This window comes from Anguilla rostrata, chromosome 7 (genome assembly GCF_018555375.3).
Source record: "Anguilla rostrata isolate EN2019 chromosome 7, ASM1855537v3, whole genome shotgun sequence".
Lineage (NCBI taxonomy): Eukaryota > Metazoa > Chordata > Actinopteri > Anguilliformes > Anguillidae > Anguilla > Anguilla rostrata.
The window spans coordinates 19,519,560-19,533,807 of record NC_057939.1 but is presented as its reverse complement, the minus strand read 5'-3'; the positions used below and the strand labels follow the sequence as shown (position 1 = coordinate 19,533,807).

The following is a 14,248-nucleotide window of genomic DNA, read 5'->3' as shown; positions in this document are numbered from 1 at the left end:
CTTTTACTTGTACACTCTTTTATGCAGTTTCAATGAGAAAGAGAAAAGAGCAGCCCAACTTTCAGTTGAGCCGCCTATGCAAAAGCTACACTGCTGACATGTTAGAGGTCCAAAAGTACCCGTAATTGTACATTTTACAAGCTAACTGCCGCCAAACCAAAGAAAGCACAACTTGTCCTCTCATCCGCTGCTAACGAAGCGGGCACAATGCATGTCAAATGGAGTGTGACATTCCAGGGGTTTTCTGTGTGACTGGTAATTGCTTTCCTAAAGCTGTGCCAGGGGGGCCTGGGTGTTTACCACCCTATTAGTGCCCCCCCCCTCCTCGCTCTCTCCCGGTCCTGGGGCACAAACGGGGTGCTGTTCCTCCATAGGCTCTCAGACCGGCGGCACGAGGACATGGGTATGGGGTGCACTCCCGCGCTGCTCCTGCTCCTGTCCGCACTGCTGCTCCCCGTCCCACTCCGAGGCCAGCCGGAGGAGGACCCGGGTGCCCCCGCGGAGAACAGGGACGTGGGCAAGGCCATCCTGGAGATGCTGCACATCAACAAACTGTCGACGCCCCATCGCGCCAGGCCACACCCCTACATGAAGCAGGTCTACCTCTTCCTGGGGTCACAGGAGGCCCAGGACCAGGCCAGCTCTGACGGGACAATGGTGCAAAGCTTCCGGAGCATTAAGGGTAGGAGATCTGTACCCCCTCTTCTGTAATCGTGCTTTGCTGGCTCTGTGATTACATCATTCTGAAAACGTCTGTTTTGTTGATGCACATTTACTTCTGTTGAAGTAAATGCCGGACACATATATATATATTTTTTTACAAGCACTTCCTTTGAATATTTTTTTCAGAAACTGGGTTCAAAATTTGTCAAACAACATTTGTCTTTAGCTTTGACGTACAAATAGATTCATCTGTAAGATTTTTTTCATTTGTACAGTTTGGTGAGTTAAAAAGAAAACTAGCAGTTTTTTTTTATTTGTAAGCCCATCAGGGCAGATATTGATTGAACCCAGGCATGTGTTATTGATTTGCACATCAGATGTAAATGTTCGGACAGTTTTCACTGAAATGAATGATGAGAAGACAGATCTCTCACTGGTATTGCACATGCACTTGATTAAGATATACCTTATTCTGATTTTATACCACACTACAACAAATGCACTGCATATTTAGTGTTATGTGTAGCCAATTTATCTATTTCAGAAAAAAATGTGTGAAGAGCACTTGGGAAAGAGAAATTACTAGCTCAAGTGTTTCATTTTACTGGGGGGGCTGGTGCACCTCTAATGTGGAAAACTCATTTTCAATGGAAACCAATACTGTGGCTAAGATGGAAAGTAATGGAAAAACTGTGTCATGTGCAGAAAAAACATGTGAGTCAGACAGTCCTTCATGCAGCAGGAAAAGTCCTTCATGAAAGCCCTTCATTATGACTACTAACGTGCTTTACAATGCAAGCAATATCAAGAAAACGATTTTAAAAGGCATTTTCAGTGTAACAGCTTTTTACACGTAGTATGTATGGGCAAATAACCAAGGAACACAAACCACAATTGAGTCCTTCCTTTGTGCAAAAGCAGGCTGGAAGCACGGAACGCCGGGCTGGATCTGGTTCAATGTTTCGCATCTGAAGCCCTCCGTGGTCCTGGCAGAGCTGGTCCTGCTTCGGAAGACGCTGCACCCGGAGCCTCTCAGCGTGAGCGTGACGGTACACAGCGTCTCCCTGCGCGTGGGGAACCTGACGGTCAGCGAGCCCCTGGAAGAGAAGCTGCTCACCCTGGACCGGCTGCCCCCGTCCGGCTACGACGTCTTCAACGTGACGGCGGCGCTAGCGCGTCGAGCCGACGGCGGGGCGGTGGGCTTCCAGCTGCGCTACACGGACGAGAGCGGGAGCCTGGTGCTGCACGAGGCTCTGACGCAGAGCCTGTACTGCCTGGACGCCAGTTCCCAGAGCGAGCCGCTGCTGGTGGCGTACCAGGCGCGGCGGGGCCTCCACCGGGCCGCCACTGGCGGTGCTGAATGCTGGCAGCGGCAGCACTTCAGCGCCAGCCGCAAAAGGCACCTGCCGCCGTTGCCGTTGCCGTCGCCGCCTCCGGCTCACCAGCCCACTCGGTGCCGGCTCCACCATCGCTACGTCGACTTCCACGCTGGCCGCCTGGCCAACTGGATACTAGAGCCCGTGGGGTTCAGCAGCAGCTTCTGCAGGTAGCACACTGGAATCCAACATCTTTTCATTGCCACAGAAAAATCTTCTGTGTCAAATTTAACACGAACGGTTTATTGGGGATCAAATGTACTTTATCAGTCAATTTAACACTGACAGTTTTACTTTGTGGATTTCGCTGGGGATGAGCTTTGACTCCAGAAACACCATAGTGCTGGGGAGGCCAGCCATGTCCCTGGAGAGCTACAAGTGTGCTGGTTTTTGTGATTACTCATTACCTTATTTATCAATTAAAGCAGTTTGGTTAACCCACCCCACCTGGTTTCTTATGTCTATTGGTTGCTTATTTTGGGATGAAAACAAAAGATAGCCGATCCTGTACTTCTCCTGGCTAGAACCATAGACATCTGTATTTGATTCATAATAATCAGCATGTTGTTGACTGTTATTGCCATCATGTGTTAATCAAAGTTATATATAATTTGTCCTAGAGGAACCTGTGACATTGGAAACACAACTGAATCCACCACAGAAGACAGGCACAATGCAAGGCACTCAGGAGATGGGTGAGTGTGGCAGTCCCATGCTAGCAAACACACTGTAAATCTACAATAATCTCAAGCAGCGGTGGGCAATTCCAGTCCTGGGTGGCCAGTGTGTATTCAGACTTTTGTTTCCACCAAATACCTTGGTCCAATGAGCAAACTGGCTGTATATACCAACTGGTTCACCTGTGGATTAGATCACAGTAAAGTTTCATATAGGAACACAAGAACAGTCTTCGCCTGTCATTTGTGCGCTTATCAAGAAATGTAGCTACAATGTCAGATAGCATAAATGTTAGGGCTAATTGTGTAATTATGGCCAGAAGGTAGCATGAAAACCAGAAAAAGATCTGATAGAGCATGGGTGGGGAACCCCATCTCTGAAAGGCCAGTGCATATGCAGGCTCTGTTTCTACCAATTACCCTGGCTTAATTAGCTAAGTAATAAATGTAGCTAAAATATCAAATATAAAATCTGGAAGCAGATATGTACCCCCAAGAATGGGAACCCTCACTCCAGCTCTAGAAAAATAACAAAACATGAAATACACAGAGCAGTAACATTGTAATTTACAAATTGGCCCTGTATTTAAGACACTTGTTTCTTTTTCTTTCAGGCCTGGCTGTTTCCCACAGGAACTATCATCTCTGACAGTTATGTACAGGACTGACACGGGCAACATTGTCATCAAGACACTCAGGAACATGAGGGCAGAGAGCTGTGTGTGCCGACCCAGTGATCCACGATAATAGCTCTATACACGCATGAGTGCACAGACATGAACATATACAGTAGTGCACAATTAGAAGGCAGGGAAAATCTGAGTGGTTAAGATATGATGTCATACAAAAAGGTTAAAAGGTTTATAAGTCAGAAAATTCCAAAATAAATGTGCGTGCACGCGTGTGTTCAAATGAAGCATAAATTCAGTGCTTTACACAAATAAAATATGTTTAACTATCTATGTTTAGCCACAAGGTGGCATGAGAGAGCAGTATTTTGGAATATCCACTGAATGACAAAAATCCAGGCCAGTGGCATTTCAGACGGAATAGGAAACCTTACGTAAGTATCACAGTATTCAAATCTCCACAAGCAGCATTCCAAACGGAGGTATAACAGCACAACGGGTACTATATCATTTAAGGAAAAGAAAGTGACATTGCTGATAAAAATTAAAAGGAATTAGTCGCTTGTGCGCATAGAATATATTCGACCAGGTTGAACGTTTTACCTTGATTCTTTTATGTAAGTTTAAAAAAAGTTAAATGATTGAATAATATTGCAGCTAAGAATGTGGTGCACGGTATCTGTATGGGTATTTTAAGCCTTTTGATATCTGCAGAGTAGGCCTACGCTAAAATCCCCTAACTTCATAAGATGAAATAAATACAAATAATGTATATATTGCTTGTGTTCATGAAAAAATAAAGAGAAACATTAATAATTAAATTTCATTTATCTTAATTTCAATATGAAAATTAATTGACTGTACATATATTGTAGTGTATAGTCATTCTTCTATCAGACTATGATAAATGTCGTGCAATGACAGGCAACAATTTCCACTTATTTTGCTTGTGTGACATGCTCAGATGGAGTCTTTACAATTTGCAGGTCCAAACCCTGTCAAGTCTTTTGTCTTTGACATGTTGTGTGAATACTGTGCAATACTATATCCCTTCATATTAGATTGGTAGGCTAATAATCAAGACCTCCTGACACTTAAATTATGCGGTGTCAAGACAAAGTTTATTATTTGAATGAACTCACTTTAGAAGTGCCTTAAAATTCAAAAGCCATGACAAAGGAGAACGAGTATTTCTGTATCTCATCGGCGCAAAGAGGACTTAATAGAAACTTTCAGGCAGTGAGAGAAAATGCCGACTTGTTTGGGGGACCGGAGCGGTTTGTTGAGCTCGCTACTCCTCTCTCACTTTGATAAACCACATTATCATCTGTCACAGTCTGGCGAGCACTTAAAGCTCTATTCATCAAATTGTAGCCACAGTTAATTTCTTTGGAAGGAAATGTCAAATACACCGACTATTCTTTCGACGCGCTGGGGTCCAACTTCAACCTCCGGATCCCAAGCAAAATAACGGTGAAAGAGATTCTTCCCATTGCACAACAACAAAGCATCCGATTGGTTGCTCACCCAGTCCGTCACAGAACAGCCATGTCTGGGAAGAAATGAACCGAACTCATCTGTGACATCTCTAGGATTTAGCTCCGCTAATCTAAACGGGATCGTGTCAAGAACAACCGAGCTATTCATTTTAAAGAGAAATCATTAACATATTTTGTATTTTCGGCTGCCAGATTGACACCGTGTTTGTGTCAAGACGGGAGAAATTATGTTTCTCTTATTAGAAGACGAGTAAACAGTTGGAACATTTGAACAATTCCTTGGAACCGCGTCCTGTGTGTAGTCGCCGGATCACTGAGCCGGCTGCCTTACTTATTTTATATGATTCCGTCGCCTTGTTTTTATTTTGGGGCCAACGTATGTTGATGAAAATCGAGCATGTCAGGAAAACATTACAAGGGTCATGAAGTCAGTTGTTGCATCAAATATTTTATATTTGGATTCAATATAATATTTTGGGTAAGTGTATTTTCTCAAATATACATTTACTTGGTGTTTTATTACATGATAATTTTTAGGCCTTATCACACGGACTGTTTAATTAAAACGTGCGTTTTCTTTATGTCCTTAAATGTAGGCTACATTGGTACTCGCGCGCGCGATGCATTCATAGGCTATGGCCTTGAGATTATATGACGTGGATTTCAAAGACTTTTTGTTGTTCTAGATCGAAGGCAGTTAGTTACTGGTACTGTCAAAGGCTTGACATATTTCTGCGAGGCTATTTTAATTTGTTACGGTCTTCTCCTCCCATGTCACAGAAAACGGTTTATGTGCATTAGTGACCGGCGGCCATAGCAAGTGCGCGTTCGAAGCTCTGATAATCCGATTTCTCTCTCGTCCTCTCATTGTCAGTTTCATTATCTCTGAACGCTTTATTGTCCTGTCTCTTTGAATAAGTGCGTGTGACCGTGTTGTTACTGTATCAGTTAATTAATAGTTATACTGAACATGCAGAAGTGTCAAATCACGTTCATTAACACAGACGTTCATTTAGAACAAAAAGTATCGAGAGTGGTGTCACATTATTTCATTATTTTAACCAGTCAAACAATGGAAAGGTTAATTTTATGCACGCTTGCACCTTAATACGAGTAAATATAACTATAATTCATTTGGTTTTCGGTATGCTTTATTTTCACTTTGTGTCCATTGTTAGAAAAAGTTTTATTCTATACACACACACATACACACACGTATTTAGAGTGCAACAGAGATGATGAATCTCTCTTTCTATTTATGCGGATTTTTATTGTGAATAACATGAATGAAGATGCAGTCATACAAATGGCAGTAAAGAGAAAGGTTTCAGCGTACGTTTGATTTCTCTGCTGTAGTCATTAGCCTGATGTCTGACACATGACAAGACTCCCAGTTTTACAAATAGATAGCCTCTATATGCAGGAAAAAGATTACGTGTATAGTTTTCTTTTTGACAGCATGTTGGAAAAACCATTCTGATCACAGATGAAGGTAACAGTATCATGCGTCCTGAGCGTTCAATTAAGCATTTGTTTAGTTTTACCCTCCTTGCTGTAAACAAATAGTAAATATTTGGAACATGTGAAGAGGTCAGAGGTCTGGTTTCTGGTATTTGGGTTGCATATGAAAATTGTCCACAGGGAAGTGGGGAGGGAGGGCAGGAGAAGGATAAAAGTCTGGGGGTGGGGGTTGTTCTCACTAAGGTTTGGCAGAATTTATATTGACAGGGATAAACGGCTCTTCTTCTGTTCCCCAATCAAGCCAGCAATTCTCTGAAAACCTAATCCCCTTCTCCTCCTTCCTTTGTTCCTCCCTCGCTCCTCCCTTTCCTCTCATCTCCTGGGGCGGTTCCCTCCTCCACTCCTTTCGCCTCTGTCCTGGAAGAGGGGCACGACTTTGAGGGGGAGGCTGACAGCTGTGAGTGACAGCCAAATACAAGCTTCGTTAGATGGAGTGTGGGAGGTCAGAGGCCTCGTTTTAAGCTCCTCCCCCTGTCCACCCCCCCCCCCCCCTTGACTCTTGACTGTTGCTGAAACAATGATGCGATCGTTCACATAGTAGGTGCTCGTGTGCAGTCTGTTCATGTGTCCAATCGCTGTGCACCGACTGCGAGTGTGGAGGACACACATGGTGTGCGTGACTCCTGCTCTGTCACTGTCAGCTGTAGAAAATGCTTGTTCATGGGCACCAACAGATTGTATCTAGTGCTTGTTGTCATGGGTACATCACTGTGGGGGGGCTGACCTTTGTTATACACTTGGGCCTCAGACAAGAGCTATATTATGTTGGTGAGAACCAAAAAACTTTGTTTTCAGATGTAATCGACCAAGCTGAAAAGTTCCAAGTGCAACAGTGGACTGAAATAAGATTGTATTCTTATAGAACTGGTGATAAATTAGGGTCACATCAGAGATGCAATGCACAGAAGGGAACACTGAATAATTGTCTTTGTTTTAGTTGCTTTGGATGTAATCAGACCCATAGCATTGTAGCACAGGAACTGACCTGATCAAGGAAATACCGGTACTTTCTAAGTAAGGTACATCATGGACTATAAATAATGCTATTGTGGGTTGCGGGCCTGTCTGTTCTGCTTTCAGACTCGTGACTGTGTGAAACTGGCCCTGTGAATGTCCCTTTCAGTGTTGTGTGGAGGGCCTTCTGTCAGTCCCTTCTAACAGGATGATGGGGAGAGAGAAGGCCACAGCCTGGGTGTCTGAAGATGGCTCGCCAAAGAGGATACGCACACTATGCCATTGCCAGTTTATCCTGAAATAAACACCCTGAGCAGAGATATTTTTAAGCTGGGGAAACACTACTCTTTTTTTTCACCTGTGTCTGCAGACAGCCTCCGAGCAGAGCTCGGAATAGTGCTTATGCATTGGCAAACTGCTGAGAAAAGGGAACCAGGCAAATTGCCGGGAGAAACCTTAACCGGCTTCATTTGCATGCAAATTCTCAAATCAAGCTTCGGGCTTGGACTCAACCAATTCTGAGTGTGCTAATTGCTCATTTATGTGATAATCTGCATTTTATCACGGTGCATTTATGAAAGGCGTTGTTAATGAGAATGAATATCTTCTCATACATCAGGCTGGCTTTGATTGTGTGTCTCATGTGGCTTCATACAAAAAATGTTTCAAATGAAGGATGATATCCAATAGCTGAAATGCTCAAAGGACCAAAACTATGTGGTGTGACTTGACAGCAACGCAGTTACGACATCTTCACTCTTGTATGAAGAGACAGTCACAGCTAGGCTGGAATGTGTTAACTCCCCATTCGTTTTTTAGATTCAGTGGCCTGATTGTGCCAGTATTAAATTTAAGTTTTAATGTAAATTTTACTATATGAAAACAGAACATTTTAAATAATGAAAAGAACATCTGAATTCTTAATAGAATGGTTTTTCTTTTTTCACATCAAAAACGTTAGTCGGCAGTTCACTCACAAGGGTAAAATTTTAGTAGCACTTCTCATGTAAAAGTACAGAAGTCGTGAGCCTGTTATATGTATAAATATAACTGAGAAAAGTTAGCCTGAATAATTTATCACAGTTTTCGAGATGCTGCAGTAGCAGTAGGCCTGTACCTCAGAGACGCAGAACGTTGTATGTGTCACAGTGCTTCTGGTGAGGATTTCACCACCGCTCTCTTCCTGATGCAGAGCAAATCAAGTTCAGACTGTCAGTGGAGAAACACGAAACCGAACGCGCGCTGTTTCACAGGGGTTTCTGTCTTTGAGCTGTGTGTCTTTTTGAGAATACGAGGGCCGACTGCGCTTCTGACTCATTGTTATTCACAGTCTTTTATTCACTGCAGAAAACCACAAAGGGTAGCAATCAGAAGCCAGCTATTTTAGCAGGCACATGTGTTTCCATACCAAAAAATATGGGTCAGTGCGGAATTGGTTCAGTGCAGAAGTTGGTTCTCCCAGCAACTGAGAGACGGGGGTTGAAAAGGAAAAAAAGAAAGCCATATTCCTGTGTTTTCCTGGCCAAGGTTCAGTCTGGGGTCCTCGCGGAATGGGGGGAAACTTGGGTCACATTCTGAATCTTACAAAACACTGCGGTAAACCGTAGCCAGTGCAGCTAAGGCACAGATTTATCCTGCCTGTCAAAGCTACGAGGGGTTATTTCACACACTTTAATAAGTCTTAACTGCTGAACAAACCACATTTATCATTGTTATGTGTGTACTTCTCTTAGATCGGGGCTGGTTTGGGTCTCTGAAAAGCCCTCCTCGGTGTCGTGATGTTAAACACAGTGGGGCTGTCGGCAGTTATACGGCTGTTGCAATGATTCGTATTCGCTCGAGCCTCCCACCATCTCCTGCTGTCAGCACTATTTACCTATCCCAGATTACTGTGCGTTTCTTTTCAGCTCTTTTCAGTCGACTCCATTGCAGTCGGCACGGCAGTTTAAGACACCACAGAGAAACAAAGGTTAGGCTACATTACACAACTTAGTTGCTGATGCTACTGCTTGGGGATGAATAGTGTTTTTATGTCCTATTGAACGCCTCCGATGTGTGCATGTGGGCCGAATGTTGAATTCCGAATCGTCCTATCAGGACCTTCACGATGTTCTTCAAATTAAAATGTACCTCAGTACCTGCCTGACTAGGACACATTCCACTAGCTCTGTGTGCGTTAGCCTACTTTAAGGGAGCCTTCCCTTAATGAGCTCCCTCATGTCCTTCAAAAAGAATCCACGCAGCACAGTTTCTCAGATCCTCTTAAAGGGAGGCTGTTATATTCAGATCATTCTTTTTGGGGTAGGGGAGGGAGGTGGAACACTAGAACATTCAAAATGACTGCATCTGGTTTAAACTATTCTTGCCATTAAAAAAAAGAAAATCCCCAGAGTACTGCTAGTTTTCTTGTATTTTAATTACTGTACGCCCTCCCTACCGTGCTCAGCCCGGTTCAGTGAGTCAGGCAGTCAGGCAGTAGCCATCAAGATAGTAGTGGCATGTGCTTGTTTTTTTACAAAGCCCCTCTGAAAGGGTCACTTTATCTTTTTGCGGCAGGCATTTTAGGTCTGGCTCTGCTAGCTCGGAGTGCAGGGTGGTGCTGGATTCCAGAGCGCTCAGGCCTGAACAGATAAAGCTGCGCAGAGGGCAGGAGTGGGTCAGGACAGACTGACTCACGTCCTCCCCAGGAAAAGCCTAGAAACAAAAAAATATCTTCAAGGGGCCCGCGCAAAGATAACTGGTTTTTATCTGAAGGAGACGGATGTTGCTGCTCTCTGAGAGGCAGCCGCCCTTGGCCCTGCGGTGCAGGGAGCGAAGACTAAATTCAATATTGTTTCTTTTTTCTCTCAGGAGAAATTAGATTAACTCCTGAACCGCTGTTCCGTTTCTCTGGCCTACTTGAATGGATGGAGTTATTCGAACTGCCAGGATAGTATTTAGGCGGTCAGGTTCTCCTACTATTTGGAATAAATGTGTGGCTCTCAACATTAGCGATACGTTATAAGATTATTTGAACTGGAAGCTATTTAACCATTACGTCAAACAGTGCATCACTGTGGCTAATTCCTGTTGCTTCATTCCTCTTGTTGATAGCTTACAAATGTAATCACAGTAGCTAAAAGTTTTTGTTGTTTATGACAAGATGTTTTTGACTGGCCTTTTTCCCCATTGAGGAAAAGCTCAACTTCCTCCCTTGAGCTGTATAGTACAGTTTTGTTGCATGTTTGTGAAGTGCACTGCTGAATTCAGGCATGTTCCCTTTATGCTTCTCTTGGAACGGTGCCATGAAAGGGGGGGGGGGGCATCTGGGTCAGATGGGTGTGAACCCCCTGTGAATTCCGCACATGCACTAGTGGGAATAGCCGTCCCTCGTGCTTTTTGTCCCTGTGTGGTGCGTCAGACCGTCTGTTTGTTGAACGTCTGCCATTGTTGCTTATTCAACATGGGCCCCCAGCTGCACTCTCTCCAGGGTCTTTTGAACAGTCTGGGGGAGTCGCCATGGAAACAAATTAACCCATTCTCCCATGTTCTGTCGCCCTGAAATATTTATAGGGGAAGTCATCCACAGCAAAGGCCCCCAGAGCGGTCGCAGAGACAGCCTGAGACCTCATTTTGTTATGATATTATGGACATTCCCAAACATTTTGTTGAACAAAAGGAGCACCCCCTCAGTGTTGAGAGCGGTCAGCTGTTATATGGTTATTGCAGTTATACGATTCTGTTCCCTTCTCTGGTACTAGAGGGTAATGGAGGTTGAGATTAAAGGCTCATATCGTGGCCACACATGCTTTTTTTCGGTTCTAACAGGGATTTGACCTTTCCTCACTCAGCAGAGCGGTCAGTGTAGGTCACAAGGAGCAGGTCCCCGGCACGCGTTAGACTGGGCCTCTGCCCCCCCCCCCCTTCTCTCTTCACAGCATTCCTCCACAGAGCCTCTTCGTGCTCTGTGTTTCACTGGCTACATCCAGCAGCCATTCAGACTCACCTCATTTGTTCCCATAACGATCGCTTGTTTATTTTGCCTGAATGTAGGCTGAATGTGAGTGGCCTGCGTTTATTTTGGGTTTTTCATAAGCTGTTCATTTTGGAAGTTATCCCTGGTTGCCATGATCCAGAAGGATTGAAGTGGAGTTTTACTAGCAGAAATGAGTTTGATTCATGCCCATTGATAATTTTGCTGGGCTCAACAAAATTGATCAAATTCTTGCATTCAGGGAGTCTCACAATCCACTATTCAGCAAAGTAATACACACAGGTTCGTAGGGCATTGGTGGGTCTTGCAGGAGTATTGTGTGCTGTTAGCAGCATTTCACATTGTCAAACGGGTTCAGTTTTGCAGTTGTCTGCGAGGCCCAGGAGACGTGCCGAGAGGCCAGATAGCGTCACGCTCGGCAAACACATCTTGAGCTGAAGAGGGACTGTGGAGTGTATGTGTCGCCTCACCATTGCTGCAGCTGCCGCTTCATTTAGACCTGGATTTCACCCCCAACTGTGGCTCTGCTCCTGAAACACCCCCCCCCCCCTCCTTTTCTCCCCAGGTGGTGCTAACTGATATTGGGCTGTTTATGGAGTGTTTCAACACGATGTCCCTCGAGACAAAGTGGCAGACGAGGAGATGGGAGGAGATGTGCAGTACCTGCCCCACTCCTGTAGGACGAACAGACTGCATTGGGGTCAAGGAAGCACTGACTGCCTCCTCCTAGGGAAGCCCTCACATTTGATATTTGATGTGATTAGATTTGAGAGAACGGGAGGGTGGGTGTTACCTGAGTTATGGGCCTACTACCCACACCTGCGAGGGAGGCAGTGACCCAGCCTTGAATGAAAAGTGGAGGTTGACGGACGCATAGATGTGCTGGTGACCTTGTGTTTGGTGTGTGTGAGCCGTGTTTGGCAGGCTGTGTGGTGAGAGGGCGGCCACGTGTGGAGTGCGCTCTTTGTCAGCAGGCTGGTTCGTGCGGACGCCTCGCTTCACGTACCCCAACATGTCCGTGAAACGGGAAGAGCAGCGGGTAAAGCCGAGCGCTCCTCTTCCTCTGTGGTTTTCCCTGGCAGAACAGCGACCCCAGGAAAGGCCTTCATCAACAGTATCTACTGTTCTCATTACAGATTACAGGGAGGCCAATCAACGCTTAACGTCATCCTCTCGACTCGGTTGTTATGCAACATGAGAGGTGCCCAAACAGCTTTGGATGAGATGGTAACTGAATGGTGTCACTGTCAGTCAGCACATGTTATTGGATGGTGAAGAGTTATTGCTTTGGAAAGCATGTATTTGACACTCCAACAGAGAATGGTTACTGTCACTGTTACAGGAATGTCATGGAATAAAAAGAATGAATGGAATATGAGGATCTAAAGATTTGGCCCCAGCGTATTCCTCTTGATTCTGCTTGAGCCTCTTGAATAACTCTTAGAACTGTATTTTCAGAAATCTTTCACGTTTTTCAATCTATTTTAGTTCTTTAGTTGCATCAAAAAGCGAATGTCAATGAGTTGGTATCATATTCACAATCTACAGTATGTGAAATATTGATATTGTGAACATGCAATGCAGCATGTTATTGGTGAGCGGAAAGGTGTGTTTATGAATGTATATTAATGACTATTTGGATACAGAGAATAATTCCCATTATTTTATGTTCAGCCTTGTTATTTTAATGAGCGCATACATACATATTCCCTGGAAGCAGTGGTGCTGTGAAACCTGAGCCTGGAAAAATGGGGTGTCAGACAGGCCGGAATGCAGGGTCACTGGATCTGATTATGGGGGTTCGGTGCAGAAGTGGGTCACCGTATCGCCTCCTTTTTGGAATCGGATAAGGGCCCAGTGTTTTCATCAGGAAGTGGGGGCATTTCGCTCTGACTTTGACTGGGCTGTAATGGGCCTTGTGCAGCTTGTGTCACAGCGGGGGATCTGGCATCCAGTGTGAAATGCACACTGATTCACACACTGTTGGGCTACTCAGCTTTCTCAGTTTGATGACACAGTGGCCTGGGCTCCTTCTTCATAGACCTACTTCGAATGTACTGTAGACAGCATTTATTCTTCTAACCCTTTGAAGGGTGGGTTTTTGGAATGTTTTTTTTTTCTTCAAAATTCCAAGTCAGTGTTCTAGAACTCTATTGCTCTATTGTTCTATTGCTTTCAGTTGCCAGTCAAGATTGTTACATCAGCATTAGAATGTTCAGTTCTAATCACGTATTTGTGATATCACACCGTAAAGGGTTAAATAATGCAGAAATATATTTTTCAGTATTTTATATAGAAATGCGTCAGTGTAGTACCATCCTTAAGAAACTAGGCGGATGGGGCACTGCCATTGTACCCTTGAGCAAAGTCTTTAACCTGAATATCTTCAATGAAATATCCTGCTTTATTGTATGTAAAAACAGAATGTAAGTTGTGTAAGCTACTTGGCTAGTGACTGCTAAATTCCTATCTGTAAATGTAAAATGTAATCTGCTTGCACATTTCTATCAGTTACACCAATTTTTTGATTTACCTTTAACAAGCTATCTTCTACTAATTTCCCTCTTTTCATTTGTAAAATAACAACTGAATATAAGAGATGGCAAATTTGAATACTGTCTGACGAATTCACACATTTTCTGTACTCTCTAGTCGTTACACTACGCTGTGTGAGAAATAGTTGGCTGATCAATATTGGTCACATAAGGGTTGATGAATGTGCGTCATCTAAGAAAACGAAGCCAAACCAAAAATTATTTGAGGCTATCATGGTTAAGATGACATCCATGGCACACATCCCTCCACCAAAGAGACAGGGTGTAGTGCCAAAGTTATAAATCGTATAAGGTGTGTTGTGCCTGTGTGTGTGTGTGTGTGTGTCACTATGCTACATGGGGCAGTCACTTTAAGCTGAGGGATGGGGACAAATCCACTCCGTTGTCATGACAAAGACCCC

The 14,248-nt window shown here is 44.2% G+C and overlaps 2 protein-coding genes across 4 annotated transcripts in view; both read left to right on the top strand.

Moving 5' to 3' along the window:
* The first annotated feature begins 357 nt into the window (after window positions 1–357).
* On the top strand, window positions 358–4,166 carry LOC135259293 (bone morphogenetic protein 2). Of its 2 annotated transcripts, none has more exons than XM_064343490.1 (4): window positions 358–682; window positions 1,582–2,209; window positions 2,660–2,734; window positions 3,331–4,166. In XM_064343490.1, exons 1-4 carry the CDS (start codon window positions 400–402, stop codon window positions 3,461–3,463), a joined length of 1,119 nt encoding a protein of 372 aa, XP_064199560.1. In that variant the 5' UTR covers window positions 358–399; the 3' UTR covers window positions 3,464–4,166. The 2 variants fall into 2 exon arrangements, with proteins under 2 accessions (XP_064199560.1, XP_064199561.1); XM_064343491.1 differs by having other exon boundaries at window positions 359–682; window positions 1,585–2,209.
* Window positions 4,167–4,761: 595 nt separating this feature from the next.
* The window catches only part of tspan5a (tetraspanin 5a), a 36,337-nt gene continuing 26,850 nt past the window's right edge, over window positions 4,762–14,248 (top strand). Inside the window, exon 1 of one of the 2 annotated variants that reach the window (XM_064343493.1) lies at window positions 4,762–5,322. In XM_064343493.1, coding sequence (XP_064199563.1) covers window positions 5,242–5,322 — 81 coding nt within the window. In that variant the 5' untranslated portion in view covers window positions 4,762–5,241. The remainder of the gene's footprint in view (window positions 5,323–14,248) is intronic. The other variant, XM_064343494.1, reaches the window with a different exon arrangement.

What these genes read in the sequence shown, in the direction of transcription:
- LOC135259293 (XM_064343490.1), top strand. Translation starts at nt 400, where the DNA reads ATGGGTATGGGGTGCACTCCCGCGCTGCTCCTGCTCCTGTCCGCACTG. An exon ending in TTCAGCAGCAGCTTCTGCAG is followed by an intron (nt 2,210 to 2,659) that starts GTAGCACACTGG and finishes AATTTGTCCTAG; the next exon opens with AGGAACCTGTGACATTGGAA. An exon ending in GCAAGGCACTCAGGAGATGG is followed by an intron (nt 2,735 to 3,330) that starts GTGAGTGTGGCA and finishes TTTTTCTTTCAG; the next exon opens with GCCTGGCTGTTTCCCACAGG.